This window comes from Heteronotia binoei, chromosome 2, assembly GCF_032191835.1.
Source record: "Heteronotia binoei isolate CCM8104 ecotype False Entrance Well chromosome 2, APGP_CSIRO_Hbin_v1, whole genome shotgun sequence".
In the NCBI taxonomy this organism is placed as follows: Eukaryota; Metazoa; Chordata; class Lepidosauria; order Squamata; family Gekkonidae; genus Heteronotia; species Heteronotia binoei.
In genome coordinates this window covers 72,113,360-72,139,816 of record NC_083224.1, presented here as the reverse complement: position 1 = coordinate 72,139,816, position 26,457 = coordinate 72,113,360, and the positions used below count along the sequence as shown (strand labels likewise).

Sequence of the window (26,457 nt, the reverse complement as noted above, 5' to 3'; positions counted from 1 at the left end):
TTAATTGATTTTACTAAATTAGAGTCCCAATATTCTTAAGCATTACCTTTCTGGATGGTTAATCTTGAATACATAGGTAAAAGATCCCTAGTGAGCCAGGTGCCCACCTGACTATTCCCCAACCTCGTTTTGAGGGCATTTTGGCTTACAGAGGGAACACTGGAGGAGAGTTGTCATATGGAAAGAGTAACCGGCTAAGAATATCTAGACCAGGGGTGTCGAACTCATTCGTTATGAGGGCCAGATCTGACATAAATGAGCCTTTGTTGAGCCGAGCCATGTCAGGTCAGGCTGTATGTATATCTATTTAAGATTAGGTAGCAAAGATATAAACCTTATAAAGGACACAAACAAACACAATAAAAGATTAAAACAACTTAAAACATGCTTAAAACATTAGTACTCATTGGTCTTAAAGATGCTTTCTTTGTATCTCTCCCATGCAATCCAGGGAACTGAACAAAGGAAGCTCTGTCTCTTTCCTTCCTTCCCCAGGGGACCAGGAAGGGGAAGAGCCTCAGCCAAAAGAAGGAAGAGAGGCTTGGTTCAGTAGCTCTGCTGTGCAAATGAGAGAGCCTGGCAAAACAAGCTCTCCCTCCCCCCCCTTGCTCCCCAAGGGAGGAGCCTCAGCTGTGCAGAAAATAGAGGCTTTGCTCTGTAGTTCCTGTGCGATTGAGCAAGCCTTGCGAAAGGAAGAGAGAGGGAGAAGGAAGCAGATGACAGCCAATTGCTCGGGGGCCTGATAGGAGCCCTCTAGGGGCCTGATTCGGCCTCCGGGCTGCATGTTTGACAACCCTGATGTAGACCAATACTGTTTACTACTTTCAGGGACAAAGCCAGCACTTAGAATCATAGAGTTGGAAGGGACCTCCAGGGTCATCTAGTCCAACCCCCTGCACAATGCAGGAAACTCACAAATACCTCCCCCTAAATTCACAGGATCTTCATTGCTGTCAGATGGCCATCTAGGTGATAACTGGTGCTCTTAGCAGTAGCTCCAACCTACAATTTCTGCAGGAGTGCTTAGTCCAGGTGATTCCGTAGAGCTTTCCTCCCAAATTGCTAGAGTATATGGGAAAACCATAGCGTTTTCCTGGAAGCTCATAGAGTGGCCAGTATATGATGTTGCTGGTGTAATAATGTCACTTATGAGTAATGTAATTGCACTGGTGATGTCAGGAGGGGATGCCCCCACTGGCCCACTGCAGGCTGATGGGTTGGGGACCCCCAAAGTGGAAGAACCCCCACCCTGCCTGGGAGCTTGGCAGCCCTGATTATACTTGTGTTGTGTTCACTGCATTGCTCAATCTGAACTTTCTATGTTTTTTAATAAAATGAACATAACAAATATTAAAACTGAAAAGAATGTTATTACTGATATTGAAAAGAAAATTCATTGTGAACAAATTCAAATCACTGCAAATTTTTGGAACCCCCTCCTCCCAATCACTTTGACAAGATTTCTGTTGCAGAAAGGCTAGCTTCTTTTTGCAGCTTAAACAATCTCTGTTTAGGTTGTTATATTATCCTGTATAAGCTAAGGAAGGACGAAGCACATCTGTCAGCAAATTATTGCTATTTCATACCCAGGAACTGGAAACAGTTATTACTGTCAGTGGGGGCAACAGGATGATTTAACTTTAAAGACAAACCAAGAGTACAGCAAAACCCTAGCATCCCTGAAAAGCTTGCCCTAGACTCACTCCTGGACACAGCCCCTCCTCCCCCCGTTTGCTAATATTACATCGCTCCTTCATTTGTACAAGAAAAGAAATGACACTTTAGACACAATCCTGGCTTGGTAGATGATAATGCTGGCTGAATAGTAATGCTACAACTCTCCAAATTATCAGAGGGATTGAGGTACTTGATTTTTTAATCATTTTAAATGGAAACTGAGTGGAGATTTTGAAAGTGAAGGGAATCTGTGCTTTTCAGTCACTTAGCTGCTTGTGAAAATCCCCTCCAGTCCCTTTAATAAAAGCTGAGGTGGCTTTACAAATCTTAGCCCATATTTGTTCTGTATTATCCCACTCTGCAAACCCAGAACCACAACTTCATTTTTTGTAAAAGAGTATGTTAGGTTTTGGGAAATGCAGATAAATGTTCAACTCTGCTTAGCGCCATGAAGCTAAAATGGAAAGCCTTTTGCCAGATGCGATCGTTCTTAACCTACCTCACAGTGTATTGGCATGGAAGGAAGTGCACTTTATACCAAAATGCCACTTAAATGATTACTAACAAGTAGGATGACAGAACTGCTTATGGTTTTAATTTTAGGATATGCTTCTAACAGATTAAAGACTTCTACCACATTATATGCCGAACAAGAATATGGTTTGAATTTTTACTCTATCTCACCTATTTCCATTCCATTAATCCCTGTCTCTTCTCACATGGCAATTTCATGTGGAGGTATCATGATTCTTGGCATATCCTTTTTTTGGGTGGGCAAAGAGCATCCTTCCATTTTCACCAGCAGAAAAGCTGATTGAATCTTGCCCTACATTAAGAACTGTGGAATTTTCATAGCACTCCCGTGTCTGACTCACTATGAATCATGGGTATAAGTCTTCCTTATGTTATTCTTTTCAGGATGACTTGTAGGAGCATTCCTGTGAAAACTGTACCACTGATAGCAACCCTGAGGCCACTCTGGCACATTAGCAAATATTCCCAGCTCCAGAACACAAATGGCCTATACAATTTTCACAGCTAAGCGCCATCATGCTGTTGGCTAATCACAAGATATCCAGAATGAGCTATAACATCTCGTTATGTCCATCTTACTCAGAGAGGCACAAATGAGTCTTCTTCCTGCTGCTGCCAAAATGGTAATGACAGCACAAAAGTATAGGATACCATGCCACAGACATAGCCTGAAGTGAACCCCATAGTGGCTTGGAGTCAAACTTTAAGTACCAATTGCTAGTGAGACTCCACTGCACTTAATGGCATTAAGTCTAGCATAAAGATCTGTATCAGAGCAGGAACAAGGAGGACTACACTGTCTAACAGCTTCCTCAGGCGATCAATCTGTTACATAAAAAGTACCTACTATTGTGGTGGAAATCCAACCATCTTCCCCCCTTGCCAGCATCTCTGTTGCAAAGAAATAACATTTTTGCTGCAATTACTGCAATATTTTTATCCTGGGGAAAATGCCATTTTCCCCCCAGCGAGCACCCCAATTCCAATAGTGAGTGCTGTTGTGTGAACCGGAGTTTTGTGATTGTCATGGCCACCAACTGGAGTATGGTGATGAACAATACAACAGCTTGCCATGCTGTTTTGTGACCTTTTAAAAACATCCCCTTTTTTCATTCTCCCCCCCCTCCCACTGATTAGAGGCTCAGCGCTCTTTACTGTATTATTCCATTGTGGAATGTTCAGGCAGCTCTATAAAGAAACAAAACAAGGGAAGAAAAACTGCTTCAGCACTGCTCCACCAGTTCATACATCAGTATTGGGAGTTGTAACCCTTTTCCAGCACATTGTTTCCAAAGGCCGAAAATAAGAACTGCCAACAGACTATCTTGCCCCCCAGCCCCCATGTATTACAAAGGAATGGGATATAATGCCACTGATATTGTGTCAGGGCTAGCACAAGCAGTAAAAACCAAAACATTTTGGTACATCTGGAAACAACTCAAACAATTGACCAGATAACAGGAGTGGGCAACGGTAGCTCTCCAGATGTTTTTTGCCTACAACTCCCATCAGCCCCAGCCAGCATGGCCAATGGCTGGGACTGATGGGAGTTGTAGGCAAAAACATTTGGAGAGTTACCACTGGCCACCCCTGGTGTATAACTATATCACTGATTCCCAGGGAGGGGAAGGGAATAAGCAGAGGGCAGTGAATAAATAGAAACTCCCTGATCTTATTCATAAGTCTGGCGATACTATTCCATTTTACAAGCCTTGTGGAATGGAGCTAAGTCCTGCAGAACTTGGACCTCATTGGAAGTGCATTCCACAAAGCTGGAGCTGTTACAGAAAAGGCTCTAGCTCTAGTTGTGACCAGGCAAATGGTCCTTGGCCCTGGGACCTTCAGCACTGGCTGCCCATTTATTTCCAGGCACAATTCAAAGTGCTGGTTCTTACCTTTAATGTCTTGGAGCCACTGTACTTGAAGGACTGCTTCCTCCTATATTATCCAGGCTGCCAGTTAAGATCTGTTAAGTCCTGTTCTCTGTGCTCAGAGGAGAGGCAGGTGGCAATCAGAGACAAGGCTTTTTCAGTAGTGACACCTTGTTTGTGGAATGCCTGGTGCCTACGTTGCTTTCCTTTAGATGGCAGTCCAAAACATTTATGTGCACCTAGGCTTTAATTAGTGGGCTGACATTTTTAACACTATTTTAGTCTGAAAGATGTTATTTTAAGCTATCTGTGGTCTGTTCTTGTGTTTGTATGCGGAGCTGTTGCTTTTTTAAAGCAGGGTTTTGATATGCTGTTCCCATTGAAAGCAGAGGGTAGACCTTGCAGTAATGGGTTTAAATTAGAAGCAGAAAAGTACTGGCTGGATATCAGGAAAAACTGTTTTACAGAAAGAGTTGTTCAACAGTGGAATTGGCTACCTAGAGAGGTAGTGAGCTTCCTCTCACTGGCAATCTTTAAGCAGCAGCTGGACAAACATTTGTCAGGGATACTCTAGGCCAGAGATCCCCAACCCCCGGGCCATGGACCGGTTCTGGTCTGTGGCCTGTTATAGGCTTCCCAACCCCCCCGCCCTGGCGGGGGACTCCAGAATTTATAGCCTCCTCCCCCGCTCTTCAAAAGTCCAGAAGCGGGGGGGGGGGGGGGAGGGAACGGCGCCAATTTCATGCCACTCTCCTGGAAAGAGCCTGCCTGATTCCCTGCACCCACTGAAGGCTCGGCACTGGAGTCCAGTCATCACCCAGGCATGTTAAGAAAGAGCCTAAAAAGAAGGGAAGGGAGGGGGGGTGTCTGTCCTGTCCTGTTAGTAAGGAAGATTTGTAGAGCCTGCGCGATTTGTAGATCTCATTGCTCAAACGGTGGTTGGTGTGTAAATAAACATTCCTTCCAGGCACCGAGAGAGGGGAGATCTAGCAAACATTTTCTCCTCACACAAACCTGCCCTGTGCCTTCACTACAGAACAGAAAGGCATGAGGTGTTCTTGATGAGATTTTGAATGATGCATGAACTGATAAACTGCCTTGCCCTCAACCTGTCAGCAGCAACTTCTGCAGAACTTTGCAGTTGAATACTTATTGAGAACTTTTGGGGTTGCTTTGCTTTTAAGAAGAAAAGCCTCTCTTCCAGAACAGGAATTGCAGTGGGTGGGTGTGCAGGCAAGGAGTAGTCTTCTGACGCTGTTTTGCTCTGTGACTAAGGTGCTTTCTACAGTTATTTAAGGTATTGGTTTAGAGTGCTTAAGTTTTCGTTTTATGTGCTTTTCAGCCGGGCTGGGCTAAGCTCAGTCCCAGCCTTGTGTTCTTGTGGAGACTGTTTATTTTTTCATTGTCTTATCTGATTTATTGCCTCCTCTGCTTTTATTGCCTTTGGCTACCCCATGTTCAGCTTAACTTTAGTATATGCTGGCCCGGGTGTCTGGAACATTCTGAAGAAATTTGTCTTAATTTTTAAAGCCTTGCTAAAACTTTGAACCCAGTGGCACCTTTAAGACCAACAAAGTTTAATTCAAGGTATATTTTTTCATGTGCAAGCATACTTATTCAACTCATTTCCAGATTACAGAAGTCATTTTCACTTGAGAAAATGGGTGTTAAAACTAACCTATTTTTATTTGCTAGCATTGTTTAGCTAAGTTAATTATCTTGCTCTCCTTCCCCCCCCTTAAGATATAGCAGGTTTTTTTTATCACAACAAACACACCAAACAAACCAATCCTATAACAACTGGGGGGAGGGATTTTCCAGGTAAAGATCAGATAGTTTGACAGGAATTGTATTTTTTGTGAAAAAGAAGCAATATAGTTTATTGCATTATGAATATGTTGGTTCTAGATGACATTTAAACATATTTTTGAGCAATGTTTCCTCTAAGCTGAGTTAGTGTGAGCTAGTTCAGTTTTTAGTCTCCAGCTCACACATTTTTGTCTTAGCTCAGGAAAAATGGCCCCACATGAAACTAATTTATGCAGGAGCTCATGACTTCAATGCCAGTAGCTCACAAAGTAGATTTTTTGCTCACATGACCCCACAGCTTAGAGGGAACATTGCTTCTGAGTCTCAGGTGTTCTAAATGCAGTACTGCAGATATTGTTTTGATATTGTGTTCTTTTCTAATCCCACTAAATGGAAAGACGAATAACTGATACTTGAAAGTATTTCCTGGAATTATGGCATATCTCCAGATTACAAAGTCAATTTCTACTGGAGAAAATGGATGCTTTGGAGGGTGGCCTTTGGGAGCATTGTAACCCCCTGAGTTCTGTGTCCTCCCCAGGCTCCACCTCCAAGTTTCCAGGAATACCCCAACCTGGAGCTGGCAACCCTACTCCTGCCTCTGGTCAGTGACAGGTCCTGGCAACCCTAGAGCTATTCTATTACATGATGGTAACCAGAGCTGCTTATTAGGATTTTTGGTAGGGGTGATATATGCAAACCTCCACTCCCAATTGCTAGACATAGAGGAGGACATAATATGCTCTAGTGTGCATATAAGAATTTTCTCTGGTGTGAATTATCTTAAGCTTCCAAATTGCCAAGTTCCTGAAGCATAAAGAGCTACAAATTCTTTTTTGTGGCAAAGGGAATGCAACTGAGAAATACCTGACCACAGAATTACCATAGGTATGATAGAGCTACTTAGCCTTGTAATTGTGTTTGACCTGAGAAGACAGCAGTAACTAAGTCTTACTAGGTTGGGAATGGCTTCCACTGTTTAAGGGGGAAGCCCATATCTGTTTTGAATTAAGTGACATTATTTAGCAAGCTTTCATCCAAATTTGTCAATTAGAATCTTATCATTTGAACTGAGTCTAGCACTAAAGTCTCTCCCCCCCCCCTTTAGAATCAGGTGTGCTGGAGTATCTAATAAAAGTTCTTCAATAAAAAATTCAGATTAATTACAGCACCTTGCTATATCTGATCATTTTTGCTGGGGAGGGATATATACATTTAGTATTAGAAGAGACCCCATTTTGAAGTGTAGGAGGATAGCCATTGCCCATGGGTTTGAATTTTTTAGATGGACACATTCAATTTAAGTGATGTAGAAATTAGGATTCCTAACCCCCCGTGAAGGGTTTTAGAGGTGGGGTTTGATGCAGTGTGCTGGAAGTGATATAGAGGAGTGAAGCTCAGGAAGTGACATCACTTGACCTTTGACTTGGAAGTGATGTCACTTCCTTGCTCCTGGCTCCACCCCCAAAGTCTCCTGGCTCCACCCCCAAAGTCCCCAGATATTTCTTAAGTTGGACTTGGCAACCCTAGCCTGTTAGCATCCGGGCCGTGAGTTGTATAATTATTTCATTATATATGACAATGTAATAATAATAATAAGACGATATTGGATTTATATCCTGCCCTCCACTGTGAACTTCAGAGTCGCAGAGCAGCTCACAATCTCCTTTACCTTCCCCTCCCACAACAGATACACTGTGAGGTGGATAGGGCTGAGAGAGCTCTACTCAGAAGCTGCCCTTTCAAGGACAGCTATGCGAGAGCTATGGTTGACCCAAGGTCATTCCAGCAACTGCAAGTGGTGGAGTGGGGAATCAAACCCAGTTCTCTCAGATAAGAGTCCGCACACTTAACCACCACACCAAACTAATAGAAATAAAGTGCACAATTGTATCATCCCCAAACCATCACACACACACACGGTCCGTGGAAAAATTGTCAACCACAAAACCGGTCCCTGGTGCCAAAAAGGTTGGGGACTGCTGTTCTAGGCTGATCCTGCCTTGTGTAGAGCGTTGGACTAGATGGCTTGTATGGCCCCTTCCAACTTTGTGGTTCTATCTTTTAATGTTCTGTTTTTATTGGTTTTTATTTTGTAAGCACCCTCAGGTAGGTTCCTAGGAGGACAGCGTAAAAATGTTCTAAATAAGTAAATAAACATATTTTTTTCCTAATGCTAAATACATGCAGACAAATATAGGAATGGGGACTATCAAGCAAATGGTCAGATGACTCTGGGTAGAAAAAGACAAATGTTGGTTTAAAGTTAAAATGATTGCTTGTGTTGCATTTGGTAGCCATGCTGTATTTGGCCTTTTCTCTAAGAAGCTTAAAGCTGTATTCATGGCGTTCCCAATCAGCCTCTCATGAGATACTGGCTAGGCACAGACTTGCTTAGCTTCAGAGATGGAGGTGCATCAGGCCACCCTCTGAGCATGTTCCTTTCATAAAGATCTGGATGATTAAAAGAGTTCAATGGGGCAAAGAGCTGAAGAAAGAGAATTGACCCACCTATTAATAAGCCTTGCTTATGAGTCTTTGTTTTTTTACCCCCAGGAAAATCTAACGCAGCTGAGACATAATCAGCCTCTCTTTCCGTCCTCCCTTCACCTGTCAAATACTCCCCAAATACTGTTGGTAAGACAACCTTATCTTGGCAAGGGTTAAACTGCTCCCCCTTAGCTCAGTGGCTTTCTCTCTATTTCACCCCAATCAGCAAATGCAATTGAAAATTCATTGAATTCCTTTGCCATGCAGTTCTTGTCTGGGCATTGGGGGTTTTGCCCGTTTGCCCATATCTTACTTTAGTGAGAGGACTTTTAAAAGTGCAGTGTCCTTTTACTTTTTTTGATTTGGGTGGCTTGGATTTCTTGGGGTTAGGGTGAAGGTTTTTTTTGGGGGGGGAGGGGTTGGTAAAGTTCCTGTATTGTTAAAAGTTAAGTTTTTTACTGTTTTAAAAGGATTCTGTGTTTGATTTGTTGCTGCTGTGTTGTGCTGCTGTTGTTCCTTTTCTCTTCTGGTTCTGGTTCTGGTTCTGGGGGGGGGGGGGTGCTGTTTGGCCTAATTTTCATTGTTTAAAAGGCCACTTTTTTAACAGTTGAGTTTGTGTTGGCCTTCTGTTTGGATCTATTCTCTATTGCTCCTCCTGTCCTGTTGTCCCCCTTTTCCTGGTTCTGGTTTTAGGGGTGGGGGGTGTTGTTGACTGATTTGGCCTGAGGTTTTTTATTGGTGAAAAGGCCACTTTTTAAACAGTTGAGTTGCTTGGCCTTTTCTGATTGTGCTGGTTTTTTGGGGTGGGTGGGTGGGTTAAAAGTTAAGTTTCTTTCTGCCACATTTTGGTTTTTTAAAATTACCTCTGGTTGGTGTGGAGGTTGGTGAGGGTGTGTGTGGGCTGGGTCACTTTCATGTTTTTATAGAGTTATTTTTGGAGTCTGAGTGTGCTTTCGGTTTGGCTAGGGCCATTAAATAGGCTGCCCCAATAATAAAGGTGTTTTTAGGGATTGTGTTTTTTGAAATTAAAAAAAAATTAATCCAGTTTACAGCTTTATCTCCTTTCAAAATTCAAGTAGGCCAGATAGGGGTGATTTAAAAAGATTTTAGGTTTCTCATAAAAGGTAGCATGACTACTAGGCCACATCAGGCTCCCTTTTAAAGAGACTAGGGTTGCAGTGCATCTTGCTTTCAGCCACTGAAAGCTGGTGCATCCTTAGATTTCCATAGGGTAAACCACAGCTTCTCTCAAGTTATAGGGGACACCTGATTTCTAAGTTGCAAGGAAATCCGGTTTGTCCCAGGATCTAGTTAGGAGAAGTTTAACTAGGAGGATATAACAAGGATTGCCTTCATCTCAAGGTAGCCTTTTAAAAACTGTAGCCAGGTAGAGGCAGGATCACCTAGTCTCCTAAACTTTACCAGACTACTACTACCCCAGTCCAAAGAGAGACAGGTTAGGGAACAAAAAAACAAACAAACAAGTTTTGGTGGGATGGTTCTTAAAAAGAAGTCAGGGCACCTGTTGGTTCAGGGTACAGTGCAGTGAGTTAGGTTTGTAAAAAACCCCACTCTCAGTTCAGGTTGTGTGAGACTGGCCAAGGGTGACATGAGTGACAGGCAGAAGAAGAGGGGCCCTGGGGGCAAGGCCAAGGAGAAGACTAGAGGGGTGGAGGGGAGGGGGAGGACCCAGGTCTCCCCCCCCCACCTGTGCATGGGGCCACTCCACAGCCGCCTTCCAGCACTCCGACCTCTGCCCGGAGTGTGATGAAGAAGAAGGCCCGCCTTGGGCCCTTCATCGAGGCTGCTGTTGGGGCGCCCTCGGCAGAGGTGCCAGTAGGTGCTGGCACTGAGCAGGGGTCTGCTGCTCGGGCAGTCTCTCCTCCAGCTGATGTCGCTCGGCCTCAGCAGTCGGAGGAGGGGCAGCAAGAGCAGCCTTCATTGGAGATGAGCTTTGGGGACAGTTTTCTGTCCAAAACGATCACCCCAAGGAGGGTGCAGAGTGTCGTGCAGGAGCTGGAGGAGAAGCTGGTTGAAGAGGACCAGCCCCCTTCTTCGGTTTCTTCAGGCACCAGCAGTCCTTCAGGGGATGACCAGGAGTGGAGGCCGCATGGGGTGGAGGGGGAAGAGATGGAGACACACGAGGTGCCTCCATCTCCACCCACTTCCCCTCGGCGGCCAGCCCCTCCTGCCACCCCGAGACACGATGTGTCTGCCCTGAGCACCTCAAAGGAGGTGGCTCCAGACACCCAAGCTGCCAGTCAGTTTGGGCATCTGTTCACCTCCGAAGTCTGGAAGCATTTCCAACTTATGGAGGATCCACGCTATGCGCAGTGCCAGTTGTGCAGGGCCCGGATCAGTCGTGGGCGGGACCCTGCCCACCTGACTCCGGGGGGGATGCAGAATCACATGCGGAAGCACCACCCGGGGGTGCTTCTTAAGGGGGAGAAGCAGGCTGGTGCTGTGGTGCCCAAGCGGCCAACACCACCCAGCCAGGAGGTCCGTCCCATCATGACTACCTCCGCTCTCCAGGAGCATTCCATGGGAGTATAGGGATGCCAGGCATCTCTGCCTGAGATGTTTGGTGGGGGACGCACCTGTGTGCCAAGAGGGGGAATCAGGTATGGCAGGAGGGTGATCGCCTGGAACCTCACCAGGTCAATCGCCCATGGGCTTCCATTTTCAGCGATCGAGAATCCTGGGGTGCTAGGGTTGCTTGAGTATCTGGCGCCCTGGTACAAAGTTCCTGCGAGAACCACCATTAGCAGGACCATTGTGCCAGCTGTTTTCAGGGCGACCAGATCTGTGGTGAAGGAGCAATTGTCCCGTGCTGCCGGGGGGACTGTTCATTTCACCTCAGATATCTGGAGCTCCCAACATGTGTTTGAGGGGTATCTCTCTTTGACTGTGCATTGGTGGCAACCCAGAGAGCTGGGGGCAGTGCAATGAGGGAGTGGGGGTGGCAGCAGTAGCGGCAGGCAGGGTCAGGGCCGCCAGGCCGGCTATTGCTGGGCCTTGCTGCACACTGAAGCAGTCGATGCACCCCACACAGCAGACACTCTCAGAGCCATCCTCTCATGGCAGTTAGAGGACTGGGTAGGCAACGGGGATGTCGTCATGGGCTTCGTGGTGACTGATGGTGGCTCCAACATCAAGGTGGCTGTCCAGCGTCAGGGCCTAAAACGCTTTCCTTGCATGACCCACCTTCTCCACCTCATGGTTAAGGACGCATTGGGCCAGACAAAAAACCAGGATCGTTGGTATCTAGCTGTGACCCATGAGTACTGACTTCTGCTCCAGGGTCACTTCTCACGCAGCAATATGGACTCGTATCGGCTGCATGAGAAACAGACACTGACAGGCGGGCCAGGGCACCGCCTGATCGGTGACGTCAGCACACGCTGGAACTCCACCTGTGCCATGCTGGAGCGCATGGTGGAGCAGAGAGCAACCCTGGATGCCTTTGTCTCTGAGACGAGGGTCTTTCAGTATGAGAACCATCTCACCCAAGAGGATTGGGTGGTCATTTTTCAGACTGTGGAGGTTCTTGGGCCCTTCAAGACCCACACAGAAATGCTCTTGTCTGATACGGCGATGGCCCATGAGGACCTGGCCTCATTTCTAGTGCCAGCTCAAGGCTGTACAGACATTCTTCCAGCAGTGCGCACCCTGGTTGTTAGGCTGCAGGAAGGGCTTGAGGCCCGCTTTCAGACTTTCACCCAGGATAAGGTCTACATGATGGCGACCATGTTAGACCCGGGCCTTAAGGGCACAGTCGCCGAGCGGTCCAACGAGCAGGATCGCTGGTGAGATGAGCTCTCCCAGAAGGTCGAGCGTTCCAGAGTCAGGGCGGGCCCAGTGCCGGTAGTTGAGGAGGAGAGGGGTGGAAGCAGCTCATCTGCCACTTCCACTGATGTTGTTCATCCCCAACCTCCCCAGCTAGGCAGTGTTTCCCACCAGACTCACGCCATGAAGAGTCCTGAGATGACACTCATTGGGCGGGTTGTTGGCCCCTCTAGGAGTGGTAGGGCACCGAGAGCAAAGACGGGTGCTGTGATGGTGAGGGACTATCTTTTGGAGCCCCTTGAGCCACAGGAAACATCTCCTTTGGACTACTGGGTCACGAAGGAGGAGGTCTGGCCGGCCCTCTCCTCCATGGCCAAGGCATTCCTCTCATGCCCACTGACGAGCGTGCAGAGCGAGTGCGTCTTTTTGCATATGGGCGGCATTGTCTGCCCACATCGCAATTGCCTGCAACCCTGGACAGTTGAGCAGTTAGTCTTCCTGAAAGTCAACTTGCCTCTGTTCGTCTCCCCGAATGTAGACTTTGAGAGTGAATGAAGTGAGCACCTACTTGTGACTGCATCCTCTCTTGGCCCGCGCTAGGAAGGTGGTTGTAAAACGCTCCTCCACTAAAAATAGACGAGTCCAAAGACAGCCCAAAAACTCACTCACAAATTGATTGGCAGTGCATCCCCCCCCACCCCTCATCCCTCCCCAAACCAAAAGTGAATGCTGGTTTAAAATCTGCATAGCAATCCAAATTTCCCCAGTCCCCCATCCGCACATGCCTAATAATTCTGAAAGGGCCATTGCAGCCCCCAACTATAACCGACAGCACCCACAGGCCCAGCCAGGATAACCTAGTTTTTTTTTTCAGGGGCAGGAGGAGGAAAGAGGGAGGTGCCAGTGATGATGACAGGCAGCCAGCAGCCATACCAATGCTGAGTGATAGCTGGTGTGCTGCTGCTGAGCTGAGAGAGAAGGAATGGTTGCCTTCCTCTCACACAATCTGAGGCCCTCCCAGTGATCTTCCTCATTTGGGGTGCAACTCTGGCTTGCCTCCTCATGGTGCACCCTGGGTAACGCAAAAGAGCCTAGACCAGCCAACCATCCATCACTCAAGGTAAGTCTAAATGCTTCTTGCTTTGTGTCAGATACAAAATGATGTAGAGCTAGGTGCGGTCCACCGCTTCTCTTGTGTTGTTTGGGGCAGGGCTGGAGAGGTGGCATCTGTAGATTGTGTGTTCTGTGGCAGGGAAGCTGGCACCTGGGTGAGAGACCCAGAGTCAGCATGCTTGTTGTGCTTGGCCAGCTCTCCCCATGTTCTTTGGGGCAGGGCTGGAGAGCTGGCATCTGTAGATTGTGTGTTCTGTGGCAGGGAAGCTGGCACCTGGGTGAGAGACCCAGAGTCAGCATGCTTGTTGTGCTTGACCAGCTCTCCCCACGTTCTTTGGGGCAGGGCTGGAGAGCTGGCATCTGTAGATTGTGTGTTCTGTGGCAGGGAAGCTGGCACCTGGGTGAGAGACCCAGAACCAGCAGGCTTGTTGTGCTTGGCCAGCTCTCCCTGTGTTCTTTGGGGCAGGGCTGGAGAGCTGGCATCAGGGTTTGCTGCAGCCAGGTCTTGAGCAGATTGTGTTTTGTGTGGCAGGGTTCATAGAGTAGATAGACATATATAGTGCATTTGGGTCCTATAGAGATTCTCTGATGTGAAGTTAGGTTTGACTTTGGGTGCCCCAGGAATTCGACCCCCTGGCCCAATCTTTTTGGGACTTGGGGGGTTTGTAGGGGAGAGTCCCCTGCAAATTTGGGGGCTCTCTTTCAAACCCCCTCCCCTCCAGGCGGCTTCAAATATACCCTATTTGCCATTGATTTCAATGGCCCATAGGGTATAATGGGGCCGTATAGTTGGAAATAGCCGCGCATCTACTGTATATGCGGCTATTCCGACTACGGAATTCAGAAATATACGGGATTCTGTATTCCTCCCCCCACCACCATATTTCCAAATCCGTGTACTACCGAATTTTTTTTTTTTTTTGCACATCCCTAATAGACAGACAGACAGACAGACAGATATAGATATATCTTTTCTCCATATATATCATATGGAGATATATATCTATATATCAGGGCAATGTATATATCAGGGCAATGTATATGGTTCTCACTTCTAGACAACAAACCTGTGAGGTAGGTTAGGGTAAGAGATAGACTGGTGGTCCAAGGTCATGCTGTAAGTTTGATGAGACAGTGGGAATTTGAACCTGTTAGCCTTGAACTGAGATCTATGTAGAAAAGATTACATGAATGATCCAATATAGATTCTCATGCTCAACACACTCAGCAAACCTGACTTTTACAAAGCAGGCTGAATTCTTTGGATCCTGTCAAAAAGATCCCTGCATATGGGGTGGGGTTACTTCTGCCAATTTCTCACTTCCATGACAGCCATTCCACTCACCCTCATGCTGCTACTGGGCCCCCCTGGCCCCCAGGGACAGCATTTTGGGGGTATTTGGACTGCCATTTGTAAGGAAAAAGCCCCCTACTTCTCATACACATGGACATTGTAGTCACCCGTCTGGGTGCCAGAGTGCCTGGAGACAGAGCTCTCACACATCTGACAGAAGGACGTGGGTTTGCCTACCAAAATGGAAAGGACTTATGACTACTAACAGCCACAATGCTAAAGCAGCGCCCCGTGTTCCGGGAAGAGCGCCAGCAAGGAAAGCGGATGGTTTCCAGTCGCTTCGGGTGAACGCCATCTCTATCTTGGAGTGGAAGAAAAGTGCACCGTTAGGAGCTATCCAGACCAAGCGGTTTTCAGCCTTGACCACAGAATCCACTTTGGAAGGCTAACATCAGCTATTTTCCAGCAGTACCAAAACTCCATTTCAGGACAGCGGGAGGCACAGATGTGAGCCACCCATGGAACCATCAAGCTTATCCAGGCATGGATCCTGCCAGACCACCCAAGCCTTTGTCTAACAAAACCCAGGACAAAAACTGGTGCCAAGAAGAAGACTAAAGAAGAGGAAGACCATCTTCAGCCAGAGCCAAGTTCCTTTGTGTAAACCGGGTGTTACCTAGGCAATGATTTGGCTCTCTATTGTCACCCTTTTATATAAGTTTAATAGTCTTAACCATCTACCCATCCAGTAATCTCTCCCATTCGTCTCCCCAACTGTCATTTTGGAGCCTCACCCTGGTCCATTGCAACCTGAAAGTTCAACCAGGTACCCCTGGACCAAGCTTGTTCATTGGTCAGTCATGGACACCCAATTAGGTGCCACCAATTAACTTGCTATTGGCTACTGCAGAAGTCCAGCCCTTATGGTCACTGCAGAGCCTCCCCTTTCTCTTCCCTGTACCTCCCATCCCCTGAGGGTCTAAGGTAGTCTATTTAACCTCTGACCCAACTCCACTTGTGTGTGAATCTAGCAGTTCCCTATCTCCGCTGTCTAGATGCATCCCCGATTCTTGGCCAGTTGAGGGTCCCATTTCCCCCGTCCTCTATCATCGCCATTAGAGCCTTCTTGAAGACTACGATCGGTAATTATCACCCTGTTTGTCTACCCATGTGTTGCCTCTATATCTCTCTCTATTTTTCTTAGGACTGTATGAATGATTTTATGAGTATTTTATCTTGTATGTAAGCCTATATTTTTCTGGAATAAATTTTAATTGTTTTACTTAATTAGAGTCTCAACTATTTTTAAGCATTAATTTCTGGACGTGGAATCCTGTATACACAGGTAAAAGATCCTGATTAAGCCAGGTGCCCACCTGACAATTCCCCAACCTCATTTTGAGGGCATTTTGGCTTACACATTGATGGGAGGAAGCAAGGAGGTCATGGTTCTGTGCATGGAAATTTTAGATGGGCTCCAACTTGTTCTGTACATATTTTGGGTCACCAATTTAAAAATTGCTTGTATAAAATGTAATTGTTATACGGAACTGAGCAACACTGAATTTGTGTGCCTTTAAAGGTGAAATAAAAATGGTTTTCTTGTACAACCTCAAAGGTTTTCTTGTACAACAGAATTGCCAGCTCTGCACTGCAAAACACCTGGAGATTTTGGGGGTGCAGCCTTGGGAGAGTGGGGTTTGGGGAGGTGAGGGACCTCAGTGAGTATAATGCCATAGCATCCATCTTCCAAAGCAGTCATTTTCTCCAGAGGAATTGATACCTGTCATCTGGAAATCTGTTGTAATTCCAGATCTCCAGGCTCCACCTGAAGGTTGTGCAACCAAATAGAGAATCATGGCAGAGAGTGACTGGAGAAAAACCTGAAGGTTTCTGTGATAGCCTGTCTCCAAAATCAAACAGTACAAATCAATTAGAGAAAATATATATTCATACACCTCATACAATGGGGGGTTGGCAATCCTATTTACAAACAACACATATGGTTGGTGTACTCACAAGTAAATAAAAAAATTAAATAAAATATGTTCACTGTTAAGAATTTTTATGTGTAATTGATGTTTTATTGGGCCTTACTGGGGAGAGAAAACAGAACCTTGATCTAATTTGGGTGGACTATTCTATCAGATAAGAGCTGAACTGTGGCCCTCCTCCCCTAACAAACAACTGAAATTACTATCTCTGGGTTGTGGATGGCTGAATACTGAGAATGGTAGAGGTCACCAAAAATAGAAAGGTTCTGGAAACAGCAGAGTTGGACTTCTTATCCCAGTTGTTAACTGGGAAATCTAAAGAAGAAGCAAGAAAATATTGGATTAAATTCTATGCCTGGTTAGATAAACAAGACTCTTAAGATTCTCTGATTTGAACTTATTTTTTCCTTGTATTCTATAAGTATAAATTTGTTTCTATTCGAATTCTCAAAATTATTGGTAAATTTTAACAAAAGGAGCATACTATAAATTGTGAAATGGAGTTGGTGTAGTTGAGATAAAACAGAGGATAATTTATGATATGAAGTTACTGTAGAATTATATTTTTGAAAGAATTTCTAGCTAAAATAATACTGGAATGTTTTGTGTTTTCTATTTCCCAATCCTTTATCCCTATCTTTTTTCTTCTGAAACAAATAAAACTTTTTGAAAAACCAAAAATAGAAAGACTTGCCCCGACCTGGATAGCCCATGCAAACCCAATCTTGTGAGATTGTGGAAGCTAAGCAGTGTCAACTGTCGTTAGTACTTGGATGGGAGATTTCCTTGGAATGCCCAGTCGAGAGGACAAGGCAGGCTCTATTCAGCCACCTCTCTGAATATTCTCCAGGCCCCCAGCAGGGGTCAGTCACCAGAGGTCGACATGACTTCCAGGTGCAGACGAATGCACACACAGAGAAATATACAAAATACAAAAAAAAAAAAAAGGCAGAAAGATCTTTCTGAAGGACTAACTGGGAGGACAAACTGTTGTGCTTGAGAAGCTACTGAACCCAAGGTAATCATCACTGAATTTGTAGATAAAAAAACCCTAATAATATCCATTGGTATAATCTCCTGATATGATACACACTTGATAAAAATCGTCCACCTATCTTCCATTAAATTCAAAGCACATGACTGACAAGCAGGCCTTGGATTCAGTAGGAGCTCACAGGAGCATAGCTCCTGAACCTTTTTGAGAGTTCCCCCTCCTCCTCCCCACCTTGTTCATTGAATAGTAGGTGCAGCTGCATAACAATCCCTGGATGAGCTCCACCACCTATTTTTCTACAAAATGACCTCTGCTGACAAGAATAAATATCCCATCCTTTCTGGGTAAATAAAATAGCAAAAATGCTAACTGGGAGGTTTTGGTTGGTATGAATTACAAGTCCATCAAGAGAGACGATAAAGCTTATCGGATTTCTGGAGCAACACATCTGCTGTTTGGAATTCTGTTCACCTAGGGCTGACAGTTATATTACAATACACCCATTTGCTGCGTAGCACCCCAGACTCGGGCAAACTGATGGGCCTGGCTGTGCCTTCATACTCTTAAGCCTACAGCACAGCAGCATCAACCTCTTTTCAGCTAGTGTAGACTGAACAGTTAAATCCATACAGCAAAGTAGAATGCATATTGAGTGAGCCATGGGAAGTCAGACTGGTTCTGTGGCAAAGCAGAGAATTGAGCCCAGTTTTTCTTTTTATGGAGGTTGTGACATATGCAATGGGCCAGTCATCCTAAACAGAATTATAGAAAGGACTTGTGTGCGAACCAGTGGAAAACCAATTGCCTGTACAGTCTGATATCCTGCAACATTTGTTCTGACTATTGCTCCATTCAGCTGTGTAATCTACAGCTCATGGCAGATTCTGCCTCCCCCTCAGCACTGCACTCCTCTGTCACTCCAGTCCTAGGTCTCTGACATGGCAGCTACTACATGGGCTTTCACATCCTTAATGCTAGAAGCTCAGCTCCTCTGCATATGCTGTCTGTCTTGTGAACACGACTGGCATTTTTAATTTAGTCAATTTTTAGCTCTACTTGTTCCTGTGAGATGTGTGTCAGAGCTGTTTTCCCTTTTAATACATGAACACACTGAACTATTCTGATTTATCATAAGAATGTGACCCTTCCTGCCTGTCTTGTTAGAAAACTACTGCAGAATTAAATTTCTGTTTTTGCTTTGCCTACTGCTTAGCTGATTTCTGCAGGTTACATGCTAGGAGTTGCTTGCTTACCTGATAATGAATCAGGCTATTTAACCGCTTCCAGTCACCTTCAATTTTGGTGGTGATATCTTCATCCTGAAGGACCACACGTGCTATTCGGCCCTGACGCCACTCTGTTGAACAAGCAAGAGCATATTAGGCAGTCAAGGACACAAAAATAGATTTCTCAAGAGGAAATAAGCTATAACACAAGAACATCATGCTGGGTTGGATCAGTGATCCATCTAGCCAGTATCCTGTTTCACAGAGAGGCCAACAAGTTTCTCTGGAGACCAACAAACAGGGCACAGAAGCTGAGGCCTCCCCTGATGTCACCACCTAGCACTGGCATTCAGATGACTGCTGCCTCTGCATATAGGGGTTCTCTTAATGACCATGGCTAATAGCCACCGATAAGCCTTTCCTCCATGAATCTAATTCACTCTTAAACCCAGCTAATATGACTACCATTATGTCCACTGGCAGTAAAATTCCACAATTTAATTACTCATTGAGAAAAGAAATATTTCCTTTTGTCTACCCTGCACTCATTGCTCATTAACAACATTGGGTGCACCTAAGTTTTAGTATTACAGGAGGAGAAAGCTCTCTTCATTCACTTTTTCCATCCTGTGTATAATTTCATATATTATAACCTTCTAATCACCTTTTTCCCCCTAAACTGAAAAGTTCCAGATTAGGGGTGGGAACAAACCTGCCCATGAACCTAAATTTGCGAGGTTCATGAGTGATATTTTCTGCAATGAACCTCCTATGATCCACCACATGTTGGGTTTTTTTTTGAAGATTTAGGCAGATTGTGGTGGTGTGTGTCAGCAGTGTCCATGGCAGACATACTGGGGGCAGACCAGTCACGGGGATGGACTTCTGCAGTCCTGGAAATACCAATAGTAGCCCTCCAAAGCTTGACAAGCAGTGCTGGCCACCAATAAGATAGCTTCCATTCTGTTTTTTGGTGTGCCATGTGGTAGTTAGAGAAAGAGAAGGAAGGGAACTGGAAATCATTCCTCAGTGTGAACAGTGGGGCTGGAGATGTTTGGTGCTCACTCAGGGCTCTGAGGCAGCTGACCTTCTGCTTATGCTGAGCAGAGGGGCTTAGCTCCAATGGTTCCTTGGCTGAAGGTCCTCTCATTGGGCACTTTCCCAGGACAACTACTTTGTGGAGCTATAACTCAGCCCCCTATATCCAATCCTTACCAAACTTGGAGAGCAGGTAGAGGAGAGTCAGCTGGAGACTTGCTATGAGGTTTGCAAATCCAGCCTACAGGGGGCCATTCTACCATATCACAAACCTCTCTCTCTCTCACACACACACACACACACACAGCTTGTGGAGGTTCATGTAGTCTCACAAATTAAAACAAACCTTGATTTTCCAAGTTTGTGCCCATCCGTATTCCAGATTTTTTGCCTATTCCTCATTATTGGCTATTTTATTCTCAGTCCTTTTTCTAAAATGTGGAATTTACTGCCGCAGGACGTGGTGGTGGCTACAAACACAGACAGCTTCAAGAGGGGATTGGATAAACATAGGGAGCAGAGATCCATCAATGGCTATTAGCCACAATGTATAAATGAAACACTATGACTGTGACAGTGATGCTCTGTATACTTGATGCTTGGGGGGCAGCATTGGGAGGGCTTCTGGAATTCGGGCCCCACTGTTGGGCCTCCTGATGGCACTTGGGTTTTGGCCACTGTGTGATACAGACTGTTGGACTGGATGGACCATTGGTTTGCTCTAACATGGCTTTGCTTATGTTCTTATAGTCTCTTAATTATCCCCAGCATGGAGTTTGCCTTTTTCATCAGTGCCATAGACTGAGTAGACATTTTCTTTGAGCTTCCTATTACATCACCAAAATTTTCTTTCCATCTCTGTCTTGGCCAGTTCAGATCCCATCAGCATATATTTAAAGTTAGGGGTTTTTTGTTCTTTAAATGGGTTGAATTCTTCTTTTCCATTGTGCACAACTTTAATTGATACATTTAGTATAGCTTGGCTCCATGCAGCTAGGTTTCCCAATCCTCAGGTCCCAGCGGGGATCCCCCGTTTTTACAGGCTTCTCCCCACCCCCAGCCAGCTGGCCGGCGGGGGAAGCCCTGCCCCCCACAATCACCATGTAGTTTTAGAGCTCCTGCAGGTCCGTTTTTAAAATATGTGCCTTTAAGGCTGAGCAGGAAGCAGGAAACAGGAAAGGCTTCAAAGAACGGCCCCTCCCTTTGTTTTGCTTTCGTTTTCAGATCAAGTAAAGTTCTGCAGGAACAAGACCCAGTAAGTATTTGTGTGCGAGAGAGAGGGAGGGGGCAGGGGATTCCCTGGTTTGGAGGCCCTCCCCCCGCTTTAGAAATGTCTATTGGGCACTCTATTATTCCCTATGGAGAACAATTCCCATAGGGAATAATGGGGAATTGATCCATGGGTATTGGGGGCTCTGGGGGGTATGTTTTGAGGTAGGGGCACCAAATTTTTAGTATAGCATCTAGTGCCTCTTCCCAAAATACCCCCCAAGTTTCAAAACGATTGGACCAGGGGGTCCAATTCTATGAGCCCCAAAAGATGGTGCCCCTATCCTTCATTATTTCCTATGGAAGAAAGGCATTTAAGAAGGTGTGCTGTCCCTTTAAATGTGATGGCCAGAACTCCCTTGGAGTTCAATTATGCTTGTCATACCCTTGTTCCTGGCTCCACCCCCAAAGTCTCCTGGCTCTGCCTCCAAAGTCCCCAGATATTTCTTGAATTGGACTTGGCAACCCTACATGCAACTGAAATATAACTAACCCCATAATTGGAAATGAACTGAGATTTCCATATGCCTGTCATAGCCATGTTGCAGAAACCAGTTTGCCTTTATGCACTCCAATGCAGAGCTTCCTAAAGGGGCTTTGCAAAGCTGAGCTAACAGTAGTATGATAATTAGAAAAACTACACATTTTGCAGATAGCAGAAGAAGGTACTATCTGATTTAGCAGGCTCACCGGATTATCTTTTGAATTAAGCTATAAAAATGAGCTGTACATACAGGAACTATAACATATGCTTGTTAAAAGTATCCAGAAATTGCAATTATGCTATCAAAAAGCAACATTAGGGTAATACCTTGATTAGGACTTTCTGCTTTCACACAAATTGGATAATGCACTTTCAATGCACTTTATGTCAAGTGTCTCCTTGCCATGAGTACTCCCATGTTGGTTCAGATATTAGAACACTGTGCCATTATGCTTGTAGATGCAGCTGGCTGCTTAATCATATTGTGTCTATGTAACTTACAAGTATCCGTTTCTCACCCTGAGATAGTATGTCTGAACTCTTCAAGGTCATACTCTCAGAGACTATTGCTGTTTGCGGCTGAGGGAAACTGCAAGGGGGGCAAGAGTGCTGCTTCATTGGTAGAAAAAAAGGCACTTTTTTGCTTGAACAAAGTAATAGTCTGAACCAACCTATATATCTGATTGTTTACTTGTGCCTCCTTAGTTCTAGCAAGACCTGGTCTTGCCTGTTACAGCTTTGTTACTGAATAAAGTTTCTATAATTCAGCAAACATAGAGCTCATCATTAATGAAGACTGCATAACTTGACACGGTAGTGTTCGTTTGCAACTGGACTTTTCTGTGTAAATCCAGATAAAAATGATCACTAAAGTACATTGGAAGTGCACTGAAAGTGCATTACTAGACATGTCTGAAAGCAGCCTAAAACAGAACAGAGTAGTGAGCAAAGTATGGAACTCAGTAGGACTCTTCTTCAGACCAAAAATTAAACAAAAGAAAACTCAAAAAGTAGTTGAAGAGAACTCCCACTCTTTTTTTTTTTTTAAATTTTAATAGTTTATTGCACCCAAGTGAAAATAAACAAACAATACACATAAACACAAAAAAAAGAAAAAGAACTAACACCGACACCTACACATATCATACAAGTCACACATCCTAGTTCCCTCCACCTCCCTTGCATACTCTCAATCACCCCTGGGGTGATCAGAGACAGACTGTTTCCTTTTCAGTTATTCCCATGTCAGTCCTTTACTTTTAACCCAACAATAAATTGGTTCCCAGCTCTCTTTACATTTCAACAAGTTTCCATTTCTTATTCTAGTAGTCATAAGGTCTAATTCGGCAGCCTCAATAAGTTTAGCCATAAATTCTTCCCTGGAGGGGGTTTGGGGTGTTTTCCAATATTTAGCAAACAATATTCTCGCGGTGGTAACAATATACATTAGTATCTTAATTATTTTAAGAGGAAAATCTTCTCTGCACACATTTAAAAGGTATAATTCTGGTGAATGAGGTATCTTAACTTTTAAGATTTTTTGGGCCCAAATATTAATCAATGCCCAGTATTTTTTTGCATACTCACATCTCCACCAGATATGAATTAAAGAACCTTTAGTCTTTTTACATTTCCAGCATTTGTTGGAATAACTGGGATATATTTTGGCTAGGCGATCAGGCGTTAGGTACCAGCGGTGGATCATTTTGTACAAGTTTTCTTTGTACAGGGCCGGCAAGGTCAGCTTAACGTTCTGTTTCCAAATTTTCTCCCAGTCATCTAAGCTCATGTTAAGGTCAATATCTCTTAGCCATTTTATCCATGATTCTTTGACCACCTCCTCCTGCATTTTTTCTCCCAATAACCATTCATATATTTTAGAGATTAATTTTTGGTCTGTCTGAATAATTTGATCCAGGTCATTCAGTTTCTTGGGAAATCCTCTTTCTTTATCTTTTTGATAACAAGATTGTATTTGACACTTCAGCCACCAATCTATTGAGGTCATTTCTTCCATTCTTAGATTATTTTGTTTATCTAGTAGACTTTGGTAATCAGTTAATTTGTTCCAGTCGTAGATGTTGGGATGGGTATGAGCCTCAACTGGTGAGACCCATAGTGGGGTATAAATATAGAATTTCCTAATTTCCATCCAGACTCTATAAAGCGATTTTCTTATCTCATGCCTCCAGAATGGACTGTTGGGGGGAGGGTTTTGATACCAAAGATATCCGTGCCATCCTTTTCCCAACCCTGCCCCCTCGATAACCAACATTCTCTTGTCCTCCAATGCAAACCAATCTTTCAACCAGACAATACGACAGGCCTTATGATATAAATTCCATTCTGGTAAGGCAAAACCACCTCTGAGTTTACTGTCTTGGAGAACTTTTAGTCGGATTCTAGGCTTTTTTTTCTGCCAGATAAAAAATGAGATGATTTTATTGATCCGTTGAAAAAAAGACTTCGAAAGCATTATAGGAATCATCTGGAACAGAAACAAGATTCTTGGCAGTATGTTCATTTTTATAGTTGCTATCCTGCCCAGGAGTGAGATATGCAGGTCTTGCCATCTGTTTAAGTCCTCTTGAATTTCTTTTATCAGTTTCTCATAGTTGTCTCGGTATAAATTTTTGAGTTCGTTCGTCATTTGGATTCCCAGATATCTAACTTTCTTTCCATACACGAATTCTGATTGGGTTTCAAATTGGTTCATCTGTTCTTTATTCATATTTTTCGTAAAAAATTTCGTTTTCTGCACGTTAATTTTAAAACCCGATACTTGCCCGTACTGTTTAAGTGTTTCTTTGAATTGACCAATAGATGAATTAGGATCTTCTAGAATACATAGCAGATCATCCGCAAAGGCTCGGATCTTCAACTCCTCTCCCCTAATTCGAATACCCTTTATTCTATCCTCCTCTCTTATTCTTTGCAGTAAGAGCTCTAATGTTAAAATAAATAGTAGTGGCGATAAGGGGCAGCCTTGTCTTGTACCTTGAGCTATATCAATCAATTCTGTTTTGGTGCTATTAAAACTAATCTTTGCATTTTGTGCCGTATATATAGATTCTACCAATTTGCAAAAATTTCTTCCACAACCTACCGCTTCCAATGATTTCAAAATAAACTTCCAATTCACATTATCGAAGGCTTTTTCAGCGTCCACGAATATAAATGCCACTTGCTTCTCAGGGTGTTCTTTATAATATTCAACGACATTCATTAAAAATCTTACGTTTTGCCTCATTTGTCTCCCTGGGACAAATCCAGTTTGGTCTTCATGTATAACCGCACTGATAACTTTTTTTAGCCTGTTCGCCAATACCGTAGCGAAAATTTTATAGTCGCTATTTAGTAAAGAAATAGGTCTGTAATTTCTAATTTCCGTTGAATCGGTACCTTCTTTATGTATCAGTGTGATAAGGGCCTCTTTCCAGGATATTGGGATTTCATGTTTATTTTGTATGTCTTCAATAACTTTCTTATATGGGATGAGGGTTTCTTCTTCAAAAGCCTTGTAAAATTCAATAGGAAGACCATCTGGTCCTGGTGCTTTATTTGGTTTTTGTTGGTTCATCGCCTCTACAATTTCATGCATAGTAATTGAAACTTCCATTTTCTCTCTTTGTTCTTCTGTTAACTGTTTTAATTTGGACTTCAGAGTATATTCTTGCTGTAACTGGTTGGGGATCTCTTGACCTTTATATAAATTTTGATAGAAATTTTGAATTATTATTTTCATCTGATTCATTTGTGTTGTCTCCTTCCCTTCTCCATCTCTAAGAGACTTTATGATTTTTTTACTTCTTTCCTTTTTTAGCTTATATGCTAGCCATCTACTAGCTTTGTTCGCACTCTCGAAGTGGGCTTGCTTCATCCACTTCATCTTCTTTTCCACTTCATCCATAAGTAATAGATTAATTTGGTGTTGGATGGCCAAGATCTTAAGTTTTGTCTCCTTCATGTTCTTTATCTTTAACTGTTTTTCTTGTTCGTTTAATTTTTGAACTAAATCTTTATAGGACTTCAGGCGTTCTTTTTTCCTGCCCGCTGTGTATCTTATTGCAATCCCACGAAGGAAGGCTTTAAAGGCATCCCATATAGTAAACATACTAGTATCCTTAGTTGAATTCAATTGGAAAAATTCTTTTATTTCCCTCTTAGTTGTTTCCAGAAACTTTGTCTCTTTCAAAATTTGCAGGTTTAGAGTCCAACGAAAATTTTTCGGAGGTCCTAATAAGTTGATCTGAATTGGGCTATGATCCGCGAAGGTTCTAGGCAAGATGTCCGCTTGTACAACTGACAGCATTGACTCAGCAGATAGCCAACACATGTCAATCCTCGACCAGCATTTGTGTACCGAAGAATAATAGGTGTAATCTTTCGTTGATGGATTCTTAGTCCTCCATACATCCAGCAAGTTAAACTCATCTGCTAATTTCAAAAATTCTTTCGGTAATCCACTTCGCAACTTCCTTTTTTTAATTTCTTCAAATTTCTTATCTTTTTCTACGTCGAACACCGCGTTAAAGTCCCCAATAATACAACAATTCTTTGGTTCAATTTCCATCAATTTTTCGTGCAGAGTTTTATAAAATTTTCCCAAATTTTCATTAGGGGCGTAGATGTTCACTAATATCAGCTTATTGCCCCAATGATCTATCTCTACTATTAGCATTCTTCCCTTGTTATCTGAATATAGACAATTTGATTGAATAGATTTGGATACATATATGGCAACCCCTTTCCTTTTTCTTTCCGGATCAGATGAGTGGTATAGAGTGCCTAACTTCGCATTTTGTAGATATTTTGCATCTTTTTCTTGAATGTGCGTCTCCTGTAGACAAGTTATTGCAGGGGCAATCTTTTTCAGTT

General features: G+C 44.0%; 1 protein-coding gene across 2 annotated transcripts in view; it reads right to left on the bottom strand.

Moving 5' to 3' along the window:
- PLXNA2 (plexin A2) overlaps nt 1-26,457 on the bottom strand; it is a 771,921-nt gene that overhangs the window by 33,017 nt on the left and 712,447 nt on the right. For both annotated transcript variants that reach the window (XM_060231255.1, XM_060231256.1), the window contains exon 26: nt 18,816-18,919. In XM_060231255.1, coding sequence (XP_060087238.1) covers nt 18,816-18,919 — 104 coding nt within the window. The remainder of the gene's footprint in view (nt 1-18,815; nt 18,920-26,457) is intronic.